This window comes from Scatophagus argus, chromosome 1 (assembly GCF_020382885.2).
Source record: "Scatophagus argus isolate fScaArg1 chromosome 1, fScaArg1.pri, whole genome shotgun sequence".
Lineage (NCBI taxonomy): Eukaryota > Metazoa > Chordata > Actinopteri > Scatophagidae > Scatophagus > Scatophagus argus.
In genome coordinates this window covers 24504623-24525100 of record NC_058493.1, presented here as the reverse complement: position 1 = coordinate 24525100, position 20478 = coordinate 24504623, and the positions used below count along the sequence as shown (strand labels likewise).

General features: G+C 42.9%; 1 protein-coding gene across 10 annotated transcripts in view; it reads right to left on the bottom strand.

The window, feature by feature from the left end:
* neo1a (neogenin 1a) overlaps nt 1–20478 on the bottom strand; it is a 146571-nt gene continuing 126093 nt past the window's right edge. For 2 of the 10 annotated variants that reach the window (XM_046393845.1, XM_046393897.1), the window contains exons 14-29: nt 18287–18397; nt 17976–18170; nt 16839–16934; nt 13144–13376; nt 10304–10442; nt 8808–8915; nt 8179–8373; nt 7367–7399; nt 7036–7104; nt 6661–6799; nt 6233–6477; nt 5554–5646; nt 5057–5227; nt 3900–4187; nt 2997–3133; nt 1–2389 (exon numbers count right to left, since the gene is read on the bottom strand). In XM_046393845.1, the coding sequence (XP_046249801.1) occupies nt 2237–2389; nt 2997–3133; nt 3900–4187; nt 5057–5227; nt 5554–5646; nt 6233–6477; nt 6661–6799; nt 7036–7104; nt 7367–7399; nt 8179–8373; nt 8808–8915; nt 10304–10442; nt 13144–13376; nt 16839–16934; nt 17976–18170; nt 18287–18397 (2405 nt within the window). In that variant the 3' untranslated portion in view covers nt 1–2236. The other 8 variants (XM_046393889.1, XM_046393853.1, XM_046393879.1 and 5 more) reach the window with 8 other exon arrangements.

Below are 20478 nucleotides of genomic sequence, written 5' to 3'. Positions count from 1 at the left end.
TTTACTTTGTTAGTATTCATAATAGTTCGTATACACAATGTATAGGAGCACCAATAAAAAAAACATCTTTTTTTTTTTTTCCAAATCGTTTTTCAACATTTTTTAAAAAGCCACAGATTTTTTTTCCTACAGAAAGCAAAGAAAGCTCTGTACATGAACAAGCAACAACAGAATTCCTCATCACGAGCCCCAAACTCGGCTGCTCAAATTTCATATCATCTCTGAAGCAAAAAAAAACAAACAAAAAACAAACAAAAAACAAAAAACATAAAAAACAAGACCAGCTGCCTGCTGCTTACCTAGGACACTACGTTACACAAACAGCTTTTGATATTTAAAACACAAGATATGTAAGAAATGTACTTTTCAAAAATTGTGAAAAAGTGCAATACAGGTTCAACTGTTTACAACTCAATAGATTATTTCCCAAATGGAGTTCGGTCACCCCTCCCCCCCCTCCCGTTTCTGTTCTCAAGAACTTTTCCCCCAAAAACATGTTCCTTGTTTGTATCCATAGTTAAAATCTCTTACAGTTATATTGACATTCATGACGATGTACATTTATGAGAAACGTGGTATTCACAAAAGTAGAGCAAATTACTATGATTGCAAATGACAAATTTCTTTGGGTAAGAGGGTAATGAAAAACTAGTATCTCAGATGAACACTTTTTTCCTGTTTACATCAGATTTGCGTACAGAACAAGCTTCTTTTTTTCTTGTTTTCTTTTCTCAATACAAAAACTACCATGTTAAAAAAAAAAACAAAAACAAAAAACATCTGGGAGTCCCATTCCAAAGGCCAACATCTTTGCATCATATAAGACTGGTAAAGGAACCAGGAAGTCTGATGAAGAACAGCAGGAAAATACAGCAAACACACTCCGCTGTGGGAAAACACACACGTGGTTCAGCAGTACAGACGCCTGAAACCAAATATTGGTTTTTGGAAACGACACACACGTTCGACTGAACTTCTTGTATAAAAGGTAACTCGTCTGTTGCAGGTGATTGACTGATTGACTGCGTGCCATGTGAGGGTTTTTTTGTTTGTCTGTTTGTTTGTTTTTGTTTTTTTTTTTTTTTAAGAGGGATGGGGGTCAGTGTCCTGAGTCCGAGGTACCCCTGACCTGTGAGGAGATACTGTCAAGTCCCACAGGGCTGTAGAGAGACGACTCCGAGTGACATCCACGGAGAGCCGAGTCGCCCCGACTGTCCGCCAAACAAACACGTTGGTAAGGCTTTTTAAACGGAGCTCCCACAACAAACAAACGACTGGAAAAGAAGACGTTTTAATGTACAAAGCAGGCGACACAACGCCAGAGAAGAACAAACTGTGGGAACACAACAGGCTTCTCTCCCCTTTTGATATGAAAACTGAGCTTCAGGACTCATCTGTAATCCCACTTTCATCCCAAATATTAATAATGAAATATGGGAAACATCAGAAGAATGAGGCAGTTTAAAAAAAAAAACAACAACAACAATATGTACATGTTTATAAGGATATGTGTGTAAAAAATAATACAATAAAATAGAAAATATTAAAAAGTCATGGCACAATATATGACACAAGGGGGTAAAAACACAAAAATGACCATGTTCATGAATAATGTAGGCTTGTGATGAGGAGGAGGGGGGCTGATATCCGATGTTCACTTCACTGAAACGGCCCAATAGATATACAAAATGCACAACGGAAACACTAATCAAACAAACACTGTGTGTAGACTGCGCCGCATGAGCACCAACATCAAAACCAGCATATTTTTGGACTTTCTCCTTTTGACTTGACACTGAATCAACTGTTGTCTCATCTTGAGTGAGCGTTTGCAACAGAGGAAAAAAAACAAAACAAAACAAAAAACAAACGGATTTTTGCTGAGGAAAAAATTCACAATCTTCCGGTTGAGAGCGACCAATGTTTAAAAGTTCATTGTCTCTGAGAACGGTTCTTCATAAAAAGATGAAGCGTGTCACTTTTTCTTCCCTCTCATGGCAATCTCCTTCCTGAGACTGAGCAAGGTAAGCCGAAAAAGTTCCTAAGTTTCAGTCTGGAGGTTTTCTCTGCAGGGCGACATGAGAGTTTTCTTAGGAACAAGAAGCCATTTTGTGTCCGCCAGCCTCTAGCTCCCAGGGTTTGTTTGTTTGACTTTAAAGTGTGTGTGTGTATGTGTGTGTGTATGACAGAGAGAGAGAGAGAGCGTGTCTGCGTGTGTGAAGGTGTGTGTGCATGCTCATGGCGCTGTGGTGATGGCGTTCAGGTCCTTCATCAGGCCCTCGAGGTGGGCCATCTCCTCGGTCAGCTCGTCGGGCTCGTAGCTCTGAGGGAGAGGAACAGGGTTACTGCGGGGGGCGGGGGAGGGGCAGGGAGGGAGGGAGGCAAGCACCTGGAGGGAGACAGGGAGGGAGGAGAAGAGAGGAGAGGAGAGGAAAGGAGAGGAGGAGAGGGTCAGTCAGGGGTCTTTCACAGAGGAGGGCGGGGGGGGGGGACGGGGGAGTCGTATGGGTGCGATGAGGCGAGCTGGGGGAGGGGATGCGTCAATGGGACTGAAGGGTCGCAAAGCAAAACATCCAAAACCAAAGAGAAGCGATGTCAACAGATGGTCGACAGCCAATCAAGGATTAGGACAAGGAGAAAAGATTTAATGGTAAAAAAATAAATAATATAATCATTCCAGTTATGGGGTTTGTTAAGATCAGTTGTTCAATGAATTGATCGAAAGGCAGCCGACAACGCCACAAAAAAAAAGGTGAGATTGAAGATGGAAAGAGTAAAAAGAGAGAAAGAACAAACAGAAAATGTGGTTAAAACCAATCCAGTCGAAACTATACAATCCAGTGCCCAAAGAAAACCTGACATGGATTTGGAAGGAATGTGTGATTGGTATAATTTTACAAGAAAACACTGAATAATTACTACATCATCAGCACCATCAGGCCTTGCAGGAACAGACTGCAATGCTACAAGCAGCCAGTGTGGGGTGCTATACTCACGCTGTCCACATCTTCCAGCATCTTGCTGGTCTCCGGCACGTCGGGCGCGTTGGGCACAGTGACGATCATCGGTGTTCGTGTCCTTCCTAGTGTTCCAATTGAGGCCGTTTTAACAACGTGGGGGTGAGTAGGAGGCCCTGAATGTGACAGGCACAGGAGTCAGTGAAGGCAACACCACTTGAAACGAATAACAGCTTTGTCACGCAAATCGAGGGTCATTTTCTGCTAGTTTAGTAAAACCGTGTTCTTAACTGAACCCACATATTGCTCAGACTGTCTTGAGTGAGTTCAAGAGTCAGGACTATTTCAAATAAAATAACAAAAACAAAAACAAAAAAACAACATGTTAATATTCAAATTTTCAGAGTCAACAAAATTCTTTAAATTTAATTAATTATATTTAGCCAACATGTATTGCCAGTGTGTGCTAAAAGCATGTTTCACTATCACTATGATCACACACACACACACACACACACACTGCGCCCTGTTGCTGTAAAAACTCAGCAGCAGATGAAAAAACGTCACCATGAATGAACTGTTTCATCCTGTTTGAGTAACTAAGAAATTGTTTTGCCTTTTCCAGATGTGAACGTGGCTTTTGAATTGAACAGGCTGTGGAAACGTACTGAGAGACAAGCCAAAGAGATCACCAGCCTCAAAGGTAAATGTAGAATGAGAGAATGAAGTGGTTTACCACTGAGATTCCCAATATGACACTCGTGATAAACACTGTTCTCAAGCTTGTAGTCACAATAGCTGATTTAACACCATTTTATCCGAGACTCCCGCTCTTTGTCCCGTCACAGTCTGAACAGCTTGGGTGGCAGTGGGCAGTCTTGTAGTCTGATCTGGCATGAACATGACTGTGTGTGTACATGTTTGATGTGTGTGTGTGCTCACCGGTCTGAGCCAGCAGGGGAGTGCTGGGCAGGGCAGGCGACTCGTATGATGGATGGCTGGTGGCTGGGATCGCAGGTACGGCGAAGCTCTTGAGCGGGTGGGCGTGGGCGTGCGGGTGGGCCGAGCGGTGGGGGGGCAGGTTGCTGGAGTAGCTGGGCTCCTCCTCTGTGGTGGTGGAGCCGTGGTAGCTGCCCTCGGGGTCGGCCATGATCTCCGACGGGCAGGAGGCCTGGGAGGAGGTGGTGGCTGGAGGGAGGGGCTCCGAACTGGGGGTGTTCCTCACCGACTCTGGAGGCGGAGCAAAGGGGAGTCGAGGACGGACGGTGAGCAGACGGGTTAACAGGCTTACAGGGATTGCTAACCAGCCTCACAGTTTTCTATGGTCTTCGTTTAGCTTCTTACACAACAGACAGCACTACAGATGATTATTTTAACCTTTCTGATAGTGGATACCTTTCCATAATCCAATATCAACTTTTGTGATATTGTGTGATAAGTGGTTTCACTCTTTCTACAGGTTTATCACACTATATGCAGTTAGAGTACAATGTGCTAGAGCTGAAATTATTTGTCAATAATAGATTAGAAGAGGGCTGTCAACAAATTTGTTAACAGTTTAAGTTATCAAGAAAAAAAAGCTACCAAAAAAAAAGTCAAGGTTTTTTTTGTGTGATCGTAAACTGAAAATCTGTGAATCTTGGACAAAATAAATTATGTAAATACATGAACTCTGGGACACGGTTTTTCATTGATTCATCAATGACTGATCGGCAAACTGTTAGTATTTTTACTTGCTATTTACTTATCCATATTTTCTGTTGGAAAAAAAAATCAACAGTTGAGGCCTTAGCTGTTTTCTGGACCGTAACTCAACTGCCAGACTGCAGTTTAAATCCTTAGCATGTATGACTGCAATCCTTCACTTCATGTTGGTTAAAGTTGAGGGGGAGCAGGAGGGAGAATAAAAACAACATTTCTGAGGGCGGGGAGACGAGCGGTTAGTAACACTTTGGAAAACTACAACATGAACGTAGCGAGACGGCCGCGGCATGTGAATGAATGAGAAGATGGCAAATCAATGAATGAATATGAGCGGGTCCCACTGTCCCGTCCTTCTGCGTGCTTCTTCTTTTGTCCAGCAGGTGGCGTGGTCTCACCTGAAGAGTCCACCCTGTCTAGATGGGAGATGGGGGTGGCGCAGGCGTGCGGGCGTGGGTGCCCGCTGCCCTGGTGGTAGAGGTAGCTGCGTGTCGGTGACGCCAGGCTGCCCATGTGATAATGGTGGTGATGGTTATCAAGGGAATGGATGGGGTGAGCACTAATCACAGCTGTGAATGGAAATGGACACGGACACACACAAACACACACAGGACGAGATGTTACGCCAGCTGCAAGGATGAAGGTCGTGGAAGCACATGCAGTATTCTGTAATAAACACACACATGAATATTCTCTCCGTCTGTCACTCAGTCGCTGAATTCAGGAGCAATTCAGATAAACGAGCAATAAAAAGTGATATTTTGTGGGAAGAACGACATGGACTTGAGATGAGAGAGAGAGAATGAAAAATTGTGCTCCAGTTTCCAGATTTTTAAATTGTCTGCTCACTATCTGTAAAGTATGACAAATCCTACTCACACACACACACACTTACGCTGAGGCGGCTGTGCGTCAAAAGGCATCATCATTTTAGGCCTCATCCCTCGTCGGCCTGCTAGTGTAGACATGCTGTCCTCTGATTCGTGGCCTAAAAGGTACGGTGGAAACCAGCCAATCAGAAACAGCTGCTACTCTTGTGTTCATTTCTTGTGAATGACTCAGCAGCAGATCTCAGGATCCACGACCAGTGTTATATCGCTGGATTTTGATTGCATTTCTAAACCTCACACTCAGCATTCTCTCGTTGTGAACTAATTATATTAAGGGAGTGTAAAAGGTTGTAGTATTGGCGACGTGAGCTTGATGAGCTTGAGGCACTGCAAGCATGACAAGCAATGGACATAATGTATGAAAAGCATGAAATGTTTTGCATGATAATCACAGAACAACCAACAGCAAACACAAGTGCTGACTTGTGAAACAAACACGAGCCAATTCTCCTCCAGTCCCGCACCTGCAAACAAACCTGAGGACATTTTTTTCTGCCTAAAAAAAAAAAAACAACAATTTTCTTAGTCAAGCTTCCAAAATGTACTTTCCTGTCTGCCTGCCAAACTCCAGAAGTTTGCTCAGTGTTATTATGCATGTAAGCTCAGGCACTAAGGGTGTCATTTCACTTTGATCTCTTTCCCTTAACATCAAAGTTTAAGTCTTGGCCTCTGGGCAGCACTGACCGCGGTAGGAGTTGCGACGCTGCTGCAGGTGTGGGTTGCTGTCGAGGCCGCTGTCAGCCGGCGTGATGTCCTGCGAGGTGCGGGGGATGGGTGTTTCGGTCATGACCGGGTTGGGGTCTGGCGACTTGTCCATGGGCTTGAGCTCCAGCCTCTCGTGGTGAATCCAAAGGTCAGGTGGCTTCAGGTCTTTGGAGTTCCCCTTGTATTTGTGGGAGCCGTTTGAGGACTTGGAGGCAGCCCGCTTTCTGCAGGAGAGAACACGGAGGTAAAGATGAAAGACCAATCTCATTTTCAGAGGGAATGTGGCCAAGTGGCCAAGGGAAGAACAAACACAGGAGGGAGCTGAGCTGCAGCTGAGTGAGAGTAAACGGTGGACTTTGGTAAGGAGGCCGGAGAAAGAAAGGTCAAAGCGTGACTGAGTTTCTCACTTTTTCTGGTGGGAGGTGGTGCGCCGTGTGCACAGGAAGGCTCCGACCACCACCACGATGATGGTGAAGGCTCCCACTGAGATGATGATGACAATGACCAGGATGTGATTTTCACTGTTGCCTCCCACCCCTGATTTACCTCGAGAGGAGAAAGACTGGGTAAGACTAGATGCATTTTTAAATACCTCTTAAAAGACAGCAGTGAGTCACTAACAGGGGAACGGGCCACTTTTAACTACAGCAAGAATATGGACTCAAAACCGTAGATTTCGAAATGCACAGTCAGAGAAAAGGGACACGATTTTGACACAATCAGATCATGATTTTAGCTGCTGAAGTGTCTGAATGTTCAGCCATCATGTGGGAAAATCTTACCAACTGCAGTTCCAGAGTCCTGTGGATGTTGGTTTCCCGGAGGCCCCGGCTTCGGTGGAAGATTTGAGGCTGATTGAAAATAAGAAGAAATAAAATGTTTTGCTGCAAATCTCCCTCTGTGTTTTTATGACCTGTTTTACTGTTACGTTTATTTCTCTGTCAAACGTTCTTGGGGAACATTACAATCTGATGTTTTCTACAAGCACAAACAGATTTTGCCGGTCATGCAGCTGAAGGTTTCATCAGCCCAGAAGTTGGAAATCTTTACAAAGAGAGATACAAGAAGTACAGAGTCAGCAGTGAAAGATAAAAGTGTGGAGGGGGAATTTACCTTGGTCATTAGCCATTTTGTCAGAGGACTCAGCTTAACAGGCCAAAAGAGGGCAGGGAGGAAGAGACAATAAAAAGCAAAAAACAGGTTAGCTGAAAAGAGCAGCGAGGGAGACAGAAATAAAGCGAGAGACGGGGATTGTGAGGAGGAGGAGGAGGAAAAAGGCAAACGGAGAAGAAGGAGAAACAGCGTGAAAAACAAATCGCGACAGTTTACCACAGACACAGCCGGGATGACGTTAAAAGCAAGGCATCTAAATACAAATTACGAAGATTTCTTTCAAGCAAAACACATTGATTTTATGTAAAATACTAAAAGCACGCAGCACCTTCAAATCGAACCTACTTCAGCTTTTTTACAATTAAATTTGGGCGCACATTTGCTGATTTGGTTGGGAATGAATGAATCACTGCAAATAACAAGGCGTGGGAAACATCTCTGCGTCCGCTCTCACAGGACTTGATGACGGCTTGATGAGGTTTGTCAGTCCCGAAGTGTTAACTGGAAAACTTATTTAAGTCCCCCTGCGTTGTTTTAATGTAGGACTCTTTCCTGTCTGAATGCGCACTAACGGAGCTGCTTTGGCGGGTATGAAGTTTTAGCTAACAAAACCAGCAAACATCAGTTCAGTCTCTTTCAATTTAGTGCTTTAGGAGTTCCAGAAACACCCTGGGAAAAAAACTACGTGTTACGTGGGATGATGTCAGCTCACATATGAAGTCACACTTGATCTGACAAAAGGCTGGAGGCGATTTCATTGTACCGCTCGTAAACTTGTCATGTTCTCATCCTGGGTCGTTTTTCAAACTTACTCTTTGGAGTGCGGAAATGCACGGCTTCAGACATGGGGCCCATGCCCTTTGAGTTTCGAGCCTGGATCTTGAAGTAGTATGTGGTGTCCAGCGTCAGCTCCTGGATCTGGTGTGTCAGGCGGTTGCCCACCACTGGTTCAATGACCCAGTCGTGGACCTCAGCGTTCACATCTGTACTGTAGTAGATGATGTAGCCTGCAACAAGAAAGGTCAGGAAGAGAGAGACAAGTTCATGACAGGTTCAGTGGTTTTAATGTTGTGCAAAACTTACTCAGCCACTTGGCATTTTTCTTCCAAGTCAAACTGCACAATCAGAGTTATGTAATGCACATTTTATTTTATTGATAATTCACTGCACTACATGTCCTTTTAGTGATGGAGATGGAGATTCCTCTCGCACCACTTGTGAGTGAAAACAAAACACATTTTATTCATTAACATTTAGTAGAGTTGTGACAAAGAGATCAAATGCTTCAAATTAAAGACAAACGAGTCAGAAATCTGCCTTTTTCCAGTCCAGAAACTCCAGATTCTTTTATGCTTAGGGAGCCATGTATCAACTGAATCTACGCCGGGATATTGTGTGAGACCACAAAATATGTAACACACACACACTCAGGAAGACTCACCAGTGATCTTTCCATTGGCCTCAGAAGGAGGCTGCCAGTTCACAATGATGGTGCGAGGTTTGTTCTCTTTGCTCACCACGGTCACATCTTTCGGGGAGGAGCTGGGAACTGTGGGGGAGGGTCGAGACAGGACATCTGTTGTGTTGCTGAACACTAGTTACAGTTACTGCACGACACAAGTAAACCACGTGTGTGACTTTGTATCAGCGTGTAGGCTTAACACAAATTTACTGGATGTTGCATACGCACTTGTGTGTTGTGTACATCTTGTAAATGCTCCTAACGCCCTCAAAATTGATGACCTAAAGGTTATTATTTGTTCACAGAAGCGTGTGTAGATTGTAACACCATCCATTTCTACTTATGCGCACGCGCACACACACACACACACACACACACACACTTGAGCACTCAGACACACACACAAGCCGTGGCTGGGCTGAAAAGAAAATTAGCTGGTTCTCCTGTCTTTAATAAACACAACAACAACTTCCACCTCTCGTTACTGGTCTAATAAATCTTAATCTAATAAGGCACATAAAGGTGCCATTTGGAAGGAAATCAGCTTTTGTTTTTAATGCCTGGTTTATTGTCGGACAACTTTTGGCTTAGCAGTTACAACTTAAAATGCAGCAGGAGCTTTGAGTATTTCCAGCTTGCAAAATGGAACATCTTCAGTATTAAGCACTCGGCACTGCAGGTATGTTACACGAATACTTAGGGGACTGCATACATTCAACGCAGAATGGATTTAAAGGGATTGTTTGTTGCTATGGTGACAGCACTACGATGGATCAAAATTACATAAATTGACTGGATAGATGATACAGTCAATTTATGTAATTTTGATCCATCTGACTGAGGGGAGAGAGCAATCGCGCCAAGCAAAAGGCAACAAAAGCCAAGTTTAGCAGAAATGGAATAATGAACCAAAACAAAAATGAATCCATAAAATAGTCAGGTGTTGATTTGTGGCTCTTATTGCTCTCCAGGCTGACAGGCCAGGCCAAAGGTCTGCAAATCAAGAGAGAAATGTAAACAAATAATTTGACTGAACACAAAACTGTATTATTATTATTATTATTATTATTATTGTTAGCATGATTATTATTATTATTATTATTATTATTATTATTTCAAGATTCATCCATTTGTATATTTTGCATGAAAGTTAGTCCAACTCAGTCTCTCTGAAATTATATTCTGCAATCACCAAATTTGCCGCAGGTTTCCTCAATTTCACTTGCACTAGACGTGAGATCTATTAATAAATACCTGTCTGACTATTTAGATTACACTAAAGTGTGCAGTGACGGCTTGACTTTCCTCAGACACGTCCGCTCCTTCCCTTTGGGCTGCAAAATACGAAACGTTACTCCCAGCCAGTCGAGGGCTCTTCACACCCGACATGTTGTTGTCTTTGTGATTGTGTACATTTTGTGTGTTTGTGTCGGTGCAGTTGTGTGCATGTGTGTCTTTGTGGTGTGGGCTCCTACTGGTCTCAAAGGTGGTGCCCTGTGCAGTCATGCTCCACGTGCTGGTGCGGCGGCCTTTGGTCACCATGACGGAGAACTCATACAGCGTGTTGGGCTTCAAACCCGTCACCATGTGGCTGAGACTGGTGGTGTTTGCCATCTGGAGAGAAAAAAGTCAAACATTGGTGAAGACTGGTGAAGGCTCTAAGGAGCTCAAAGTATTTTGTCAGCCATGTGAACAAACTCATTTTATCATAATTATTTTTACCATCCATTAGTCTGCTGATTATCTTCCTGATTAATTAATATTTTAGACTATAGAAAGAAAACTGCAATTTTCTAAAGCTCAAGGTGATGTCTTAAAATGTTCATTATTACTATTAGATAAGAAACACAAGCAGCAAATCCTTTTGAGTGAGAAGCTGGAACAAGTGAATGAGAGACACTTTCTCTTAAAATTATTTATACGATAATTTGCTTATTATTTCTCTTGATCAATTAATTGTTTTCGCTTATAAACATGATCACCAGTCTGAACGCCGCACACAGTTTAGGATACATCACACACACTGACCACAGAGTGGAACCAGAACCTTTTACATTATGAGACGCTCCATCGTAGTTAATGTGAAATATGGCATCACACAGCAGACTACTGCGGTGGAAATAAAACGCAACACAACACAACACAGGTGCATTTCACATCCTTACGGCATTCCAGTCTCTACATCAGTCAGCAAATTTAAAAAGCTTGAGTTATGTACACATTTATCTTGACCTTTGCTGGTCTCACGTGACAGCACAAACAGGAAGCAGCTTTAGTTTTTCTGGGCAGCAGCAGCAGCGAGTCGGCCTCACCAGGTCTCTAACAGTCCTATCTGTAACTATGCGTGCTACGGAAAAAGTGCAGTTCTCCAGCGGGGGATGTCAACCAGAGGGCAGTGGGCTAAGAAAAAAATAGAAAACACTTGGTCCTTTAGAAACATGCTGCCAGTTTGAGAGCAGTTGTCTCTTCAATAATGTACTAGCTTATCCGGCTAGACCCACTCTACGAGAAGTGAGGACATGAAGCCGAGAAGCATAAACCCGAAGGCATCGCTGTTGGTTAGACTGGTCTCGAGTACAGCAATACTCGCATGTGTATGGGATGTTTAAGCTGATAAAAAAACACCAGAAGACCTCTCTTACAGATTTGTTAATGTACTGATTTTGGTAACAAAGACAGAAACATAATGAGCCTGTGGAACTCTTTCTTCCATTTTTAATTATTGTCACATTGAAAAAAATCAAACCAATCCCAGCATCCACTCATGGCTGCAAGACTTGACACTTGACTGTGGGTGAGTGTGTGTCTTTTGGGTTGGCTGTATGGAGAACACACCGTCAGATCTGCACCCTCTTATTCTAGTTTCCAGTTTGTCTTGTCCTTGTTGAATAATTTATCAGTAAACGCAGGCCTTTATCTAAGCCCTGCTCGATCACAGGATTGCACACATGCATATAGCCATGAACACACACACACGCAGACTCCAGTATGCGTAATCATCATAACGGAGCTGCAGGTCAAGAATTAGAAGCTGAATCTCAAACACCTTGTTTCAGGCTCGGCTCACTGCGACTCCATCTAACACACTGTACTTGTGCGCATGACTTCACTCTGTATGCACTTTGCATGTGTGTCACAAATCAAGGTGATAACACAGTGCTGCACTAGCTCTAGCTAGTAATCGATGTCATCATAATTTCGATTATCAAGGCAAAATGTACTCGTTTCGAATACTACATTCTAATTATTTTTGGCTTATGACTCTCTCTCTCTGTCTGTCATAACGAGATGCAGTCAGGGAGAGGATGAAACCTGTACTTTGGCTGTAATCACACAAAATCTGGAGAGTTTCTTAGAACGCAAACACTGTGAAACAATCAGAAAATCACATTTTATTTCTACGATTCACTGCTTTGTGTGCTCTAACTGCTACTCCCTCTCTGGATCACCGCCACTCTGTCTGTCTTGATTGTTTATTACTCCACGGACGAGCAGCCATCTTTGAACTGTGTGTTTATAAACAGCAACCGAAACGTTCCACATATTACTCCTTTAACATAATACATACTTTACTTTACAATACTTTATAGTCTAACTACGTTACAGTATATATACTGACTGCGATGGGCTAAGCCAGCCTCTGAGTTGTTTAGTCAGACAACCTTCAACAGGGACTGAGCGCAAAGATGTTTTATCCAACCTACAGCCTGATGATTAACTACAAGTCTTGTCTATGGTTAACATATCTGTTCAGCTGACTCCGTGAACTGAACTCTTACTCAACCTAACACAAGGACTTCAGCATGCAGAGTGCATCTCTACACCTCGCAACAGTGCTTCGAATGCGGACGAAAATAGAATTTTGTTCGGTTACAAACATCAACACGTCGCTGCCACTGTTGTGGGAGCTGCTGTGGGAATAGTTTGTTACATATCATCATTTCTAATTTCTGCACATCAATACATCTCTCAGGCAAGTGTTGGTGTAAAGGGATACACAAAGTCCCACTGCACTGCAGTACAGAGAAGTCGCACTGTATTAAACGAAGGCGTATCACCAAAGTTTGATCAACTGAAATGATTTAAGTTGACTTATATTAATTGCACCAAGCTGTAATCAAGTTACTGGAGGTTAAAAGTGTTGAGCTAAACCAGAAACAGGAAAGAGCTTCTTCTGTTGGAGGAAACATCCTCAGGTAAATTAACAACTCAAGGACTTAGAACAACATCATTTGAATCCATTACTTCCAAGAAATCTGCTCCATGACTTGAACACAAATAATCAGGAAGTGAGAACCGAACAGGAACCTCTTACCTTCACTTTAGTGTTGGCAGGGATGTTGGTCTTCCAGCGCACTGTGTAGAAGCGGTTATCTGTGATCTTTTGGTTCTTGGGCAGCGAGTTGTCGGCCCAGGTCACCTTGATGGTGTCGTGGCTCAGCACGGAGGCCTGAACGCCCACGGGTGGCATCATGGGAGAGGGGTCTGGTACTGGGGTGTATGGAGCATGGAAGAGTTCGTAGAGGTCAACATCGGGGTCTATGGGGTCTGCACGTTAGGCAGAAAACCCACAAGCATGCACACAAATTAAAATGACCAAAATTAAAACATAAAGAGAAGCGTGGCGTGGTGATTCAGACAGTGGAGTCAAAACAGGATGCAGGGAGGAACAAACAGGAGAAAATAATGTTAATGAGTTAAAATGAAGGACGACGACGAGGGAGGAAGAAAAAGATAACGCAAGTGCAACAAGGATGGGATTGGGAAGGGTGAAGAGAAAGAGAAAGAAGATTCTATTAGAAAAACAGACACAGGCCTCTACAATAAGATGAATCTACAGACTCGGTTGCTATGTAGAAGAAAGCGTACATTATGTGGTGTTCTATCTATTATCTACTGTGGAACTACAAAGAGAAAGAGGAGGAGATTCTCTATTCATATGAAAAGATTACAGTAAATGGAAAACTCGAGTGAAAGCTTTTCAAACTTTTCAAACTCGTACAATGAAGAGAGGCAATACTGAATTGTGTTTAGAAATGTTTACATACAACTGCACAGCGGATAAACAGAAGGACACTAAATGCACTGGAACATTTCCCTCTTTGACGACTAACACTGACAAGATGCATTATGTCCTTGAGAACTGCAGAAAGAATACTGAGCCTGTAAGTATGCAAAGCCTGCAGGCGGAGAACAGGGCCACAAACAGGCGGAGAACAGGGCCACAAACAGGCGGAGAACAGGGTCACAAACAGGTGACGTCTGTGGGTGGACGACCGTGCCGAGTGCTGCTTCTGTTCTGAAGCTCAAAGGTGCTCGGTGAAAAGCTTGCGGTGAAGAGTCCGGTCTCTTATTCGTTACACTGTCCTTCAATCATTACTGGATAATAACTGACGTGCATCACTCTTATTGTGACAATGTGAACATAATAAAGTTCGAACTAAAATATTTTATTGTTTGTGCATGTTGTGTGTCATGTGCATTTTCATGTTTAATCAACATATAACACATCATGTAATGCACAATAAATCAATATCAATATTCCCTTTCTAATATTATTGATTAGAAACCAATTAAACACCTTTTCAAACTTAAATTTTAACAAATCATTCATTTTACCAACTATTATCAATATATCCTGTTATTAATTTATTTGGAAATTTAACAGAGAATCTCTTAACAGCTGAACTAACCAGATGAAAAATGATCATATTTTGACTCACGCAGTGAAAAACAATCAACATACTTCTTAACAATAACGTAAAAATTCTGTAGATCCACTAATACCAAGCTTACCATCCTTTAACATCACCTGTAACTCATTTCTATAGTCCAACTGTACACATCTCCTCATATCTATCTGTTCGGCCGGTAAGCACCGATATAAATGTTGTACTTTAGTGGTGTTGAACTTTAGCGGGATCTTTAAGACTCCATAAAAAAGTGCAGGCCAGCACATTAATAGGTAAACAGTGTTTAGTATGCTGTGTAACGACAACCTGTTGTTAAATTATCTGTTTATGTAAGAGCCAGTGAGTATGCGTGCTTGCATGAAGAACACTTGAGTGCTTGTGTGTTGGTGCCTGCCCATTACACCCCATAAAGTGTGTGCGGGTGTGTGTGTGTGTGTGTGTGTGTGTGTGCAGGGGGCTCAAACAAGCAGCTTCAGGCCTGCATGCTAAAGGATAAATGCTTCAAGATGGCTTTCTGGCTGCGAGTTTCTCTGCTCCTGGTTTAGATAAGATGGGAGAAAAAGGCTTTGGTCGGTCACCCGCGATGACACTCCTCCTCGACCACTCGTTGGTCCTCTCCTCTCCGCCTCGCTCCATTTGACACCTCTTTGTGCAGAGCTGCCCTCGTTATGTTCCCAAGACTGAGTCAGATCATGCGTATGTGTGTGAGTGTGTGCGCGCCGAATGTGTGCGTGCATGATGACGATCTAAGCATTCATATGTGGTCGCGGAGAGGCATTGAGGTTTTTTCTGGAGTGGCATGCAAGCAGCATTTCTTTACCCAGCTTGGAAGAACAGTCTTCAGTGTTTCTCGAATTCACTGCAGCAAAGAGGCTGACTTGCCCTTGTAACTTTTTCTTTTCTTTTCTTTATTTTATTTTTTTTTTTACACACAGAGATGCAATCCCTCATTTCCTGTTTTTCAGTTAAGATGTCATATTATTATAACATATTCAACCTAGCACTCGCTCAGCCTAAGTTCACCAAGTTTTTTCACAGTTTTTTTTTTTTCAAAAGTAAAAGTACTATGTAGGTCAGCTCGTCTTTTTAATCCCGACTTGAACAAACTGGCAGGAACGGAACGCGCCCCAGAGGATTCAGCAGCAGACGATGGTGGTGGGCTTTGGTTCTGCTTTGAGAGGAAACGTTTGGATCTGAAGAAGGGTTGCCAAAGCCACCACAGGGGGTCTGAGTGTGAGCAGCGCTGTGTGTATGCGTGTGTGTGTGTGTGAGGATGTGAAGAAGTAGGAGCTATACAGCGGGAAGTGTACAGTGTGACAGTGCATGGGTGTGTGTGTTGCGACTGCCACCCCCACCCGCAGCATATTGACGTGACTCATGTCATCCGGCATCCCACCCCTCTCGAGCTCGGCGGTGCTATAGTGCTGCAGAGACAAACTGGAGTGATCAAGGCTGAGCGGGGAGGCGGGAGGCTGGATGGGAGAGGAGGCGGGTGCAGCCCACATTCTGGGACACCCCAGGGAGGTATGGGCTGGCTGCCTTTTGACACTGTCACATTAACTGTGTGAACTCAGGTAACATGCAGTCTAAATGGCAACACTTCACACTTTCATCATTTGTCAACCACTGAGACGCAAGTTCTGCTTCTAATTGTTAACTTAAGAAATATGGACTGCATGACAGATGTTTTCTTGTCACACGTGCAGATGTATAAAGATAACCGATACCTAATTTATGTGCAATCAATCCGAAAATCTCACTTCAGTCGATATTTATTTATTTGTTTACTTTACTATGAACACATTTGAAAAATAAACTTGTTGGTGTTCACTGACAGACAAACTGTTTCTGAACAGCTTCAAACACACTGCAGGGTCCATCTGTTGCCTGTTCGGACTAACGAAGATCCTGAGCTATAATACAACGCGTAAATTTTGCTCCTAATTATCCTGCACCTGGCGTAAATGTAGCTTCGGATGTGCGCAAAACTACCTTTCGCTGGTTATCTCAAGGGACAAGATTCTACAGGGATCTTAATACTGAGACAACTGGTAATCTCGGGGAAAAATCTGAGGGTTTTGAACATTTGTTCGAAAAGAGACTCGAGTATACTGGGGGCCATTACGAAGACAGGTAATTAGAGCACTGAGACAGCCCGATGACCCCGTCATCATCTTGGTAATTATGAGTCCAGACACATTTTGCCAGATAATGATCTCAGGCTAGAGAGAGCAAATGTCAGTCAAAGTCTTTTTTTTTTCTTTTCCCCCTCCCTTTGACTGAGTGACTACACATATACGAAGTGTGTGAATTATACCTGACTGTGGCCTGGTGATGGCGCTCTCATACACAGGAATGCCCTCTCCCACGTTGTTGAAGGCCTTCAGTGTGATCACATAGTGGGAGCTGGGGTCTGACGGAGAGAGAGCCAGTGAAAGAGAGACGTTAAGGCAGAGAGTACGAGAGAGGCACATAAAATTGATGCCGCCATCTAATCAAGCCAAAACTCTCGAGAGCCCTGGCTCATAATTGTGATATTAGCCAGAGTGAGTATTTGAATACAACCGTTCCCCTTACTGTGACTGTAATGAAGGCCTCAATTATGCATATATCGATATTTTGGAGGGAAAAAAAATCCTCCCCACAATCGACTCCTCCCTCTCCATTTCTGAAGATTATATTTTTAAGTTGTAATCCTCTTCTAGACTCCTTGCTGAGTCCTTGATTGCTGTAGTATTATTGATGGAGTTCAATTACGCCATTAATTAAAACCACCACCGGAGTATGACCTACGTAACTGAAACAGGAGGACTAATTTTTTATTTAATTTTTTTTTCCTTGTGGAACAAAATCTGTAATTATGCGTCTTGTTTTCAACAGGACAAAATCACCAGCTATTACCAAATGAAGAACATCATCACAGCAGTGCTTTCTTGAGTTTCATTAAGAAGTGATTTAATCTAACTGCTCCAAAACTGTAAAGTTAGTGACAATAATCTGTGTAATCTTCTCAAAGAATGGACTGATCCTGTGCAGGGAAACTGGCGCTCATGCAAAGCATTTTAGTCAGACAGAACTTTGTGTTGATGTTTTATTTGCTTTAATGACAGCAAGAATTAAAATCACCAAAAAAGTTTTTGACCTTTAATTACTGTGTCCCCATTAAGCTAATCTGTGTAATTAGAGGCTCATGCGTGTGGCGGAGAGGAGCTCATTAATTCTCTAAATGCTCACTATGAGGTACAGATGAATTGCTTTGTTTTGTTTGTTTGTGTGTGTGTGTGCTCGTTAAAATGTTGTGATTTTTATTTGACTACTTTCAGAGTCAGATATAACAAACTTATATTTTTAAGCAGGACTAATGCCATTTGACAAATGGCACTAGAACTAGAACAAACGCAAACAAAAACAAACAAAATGATTAACATGAACACAGAAAGTAGTTTGTTCTTACCAAGGTTCTCGATGGTGTAGTAGCGCTGCTTGTAGTCCACTTTGATGGTCTGTGCATGGGGACTGCCGATGCCGTAACCGATGGTGTAACCACGTACCACGATGTCTTGGTTCTCCGGCGGCGTCCAGCTCACCACGATGCTGTTGACCAGAGGGCGGACGTGGAGAGAGCTGGGCTGGTCTGGTACACGTGATTCTGTTGAAGGAAATGTAGGAAAAACTAATGCAGAGTCCAGTAAAATATTCAGTTAATTAAATGCCAGAAAAGAAAAAAGATATGATGAATGAATAACACGAAGATAAGGCTTTTACCATCCAGGTCGCTCTCAAACGTCTCCGCTGTGGTCCACTCAGTGGCCGGGCCTGTCCCGTTCACCGTCATGGCCGACACCCGGAAGGCGTACTCTGTTCCCCGCTCCAGACCTGGACCAGGCAGCACAAACAGGTCAGATTCAAAGCAGCAATAAAAACTCTCTCTCTGTATACAACCTGCTTTTATTCATTAAGTTACTGGTGCTCTTCACTTCACTGGACAATTGGGGTTTTGAGTTACAGGCACAATAAATATTTTGAAAGCACAAATGCGTTATACAGATGCCCAGTACTTATCTGGACAATTTAAGGAGAAAATCTATCAGCCTGCCTATTGTGGAAATAACTTTCCTTTCCACTCAATATCACGGAAGTGTCTGCTATTTATTTTTCACCTTCAATTACTATGTTTTCGGTGGGTAAATATTTATTTGCCTTTAAGAAGTGTTAAAAAAGAAAAGTGTGTAAAAGCAGCAGGCACAAGAAGTATAACACCAAGGGACTAAAAAGGGTAGAAACCCCCCCCCCAAAAACTTTAGGAGTCTGGATTCGTTCATATTTTAAAGCCACGTCTCCTTCAGACAGAGTCCTTTCACCACTGGGTGCCGACTTTGGTATCGAGAAGTAAGAGGAGAACGCCTGCTGACAAATGACGTGTAGCTGTATTAATTTGCTGTAAAATTTTTCATCATTGTTGTATTGTCCCATTTGCACGCTACATGCTAATCCTGTAGTCTTTTCTCTCTGTACTCACTGTTCTAGGCCACCCTTGGGGGTAACTTCTGAGGACTGCCTAACAATCCGTGCCTGCAAGGCTACAACATCTCCTTCTAAACGCTTTAGAGCCAACAAACACCTCTCTGTCGCACCCCCCCCAGAATCTTCTCAAAAATCAACTTTTAAGTCTATATTCTCTTTGATGCAGCGCACAGCATGAGGCCGGGCCACTTGAAAGTTGCTGAGACAACATCTAATATTAATCACCACTGCTGTGTCTCTGGTGATATTGTGCATGTTCTGACGGTAGCAGCGGGTAACATTAGGGTACAGTAAGATGTGTAACACCATCAAAAAGTATTTTAATAAAATTCAGATGCTGACTAAATAAACAGAAACTGAAGACAGGCCTGCAGAGTCAAGATCAAGATTTTAAATATTGCAGCATGTCAGACATAGCTGACAGTATGTAAGATCCATCCAGCCGAGTTAAAGTGGGGTCTGATGAAATAAAAGTTTTAATGTGAGGTCTATCTAAAGCATCAAAAAGGAACAGTCGTCCCCAAGAACCCCAAAAAGAGCTTTCTCTCTGGGTCCACCATTTTAATGGTCGACAATCATGCTGAAATGTGTCACAGAAGAGTTGGAAGGGTCCAAAGACTTGACAAGCTCAGTTTAAAGTTGGTGACACGAATCACTCACGGTGCTTTTTCGATGGCCCTGTTCTGACTCGGCATCGCAACACACCCTCAGAGATCCGAGTGGACAGCTCGAAAACACAAGTGTGAACACACCCCAGGACATAGTGAGGACACAGTGGCACACAGTCACTCAGGCCACATTTGGAGAAAGTCAGGGATGCATTTCTCAATATTTGTAGCCCCGTGTAAATATGTTCAACATACTAGGATTGCCTATTAAACATTTTAGTATGCTTACACTGTCTAAAGGAATTGCTTCAAAACATGTGAGAGCTGATTAACAGCCTCCCCTTCTATGCTGTCACCTTTTTGTTTAAGCATTTATCCATCCCTCACGCAAACAGAGACAATATCCATTTTCAGTATCCATTTCTTGGATATATTACGGACACTTTCTGTTCTGTTTAGCAGCATTCAAGGTTCAGTCGTTCACACCATTATCACAGGGAGTCAGTTTACTCAACAAATTAAAATAAATACGAGTATGAAGTGACATTTGAGCACAAGCGTTGTCTCGAGATGCATTTCAAATGTGCTTCAACACCTGGTGTGAGCTGTTGCCCATCTCTGCTGGATCCAGATTGAAATTAGAGATAAATCACTATATCTGAACTAGGTCTAGCTCATCTCATCTCCACCAAACATACATTACACAGCAATAAAAGCACCACATTCATTCATACTCACTTGCAGGTTCACTGAAAAGTGTTTCTGCTAAACTGAAATGGATGACAGCAAAGTTTGTGGGTGGGAAATAAGTCCACCAAAAAGCTA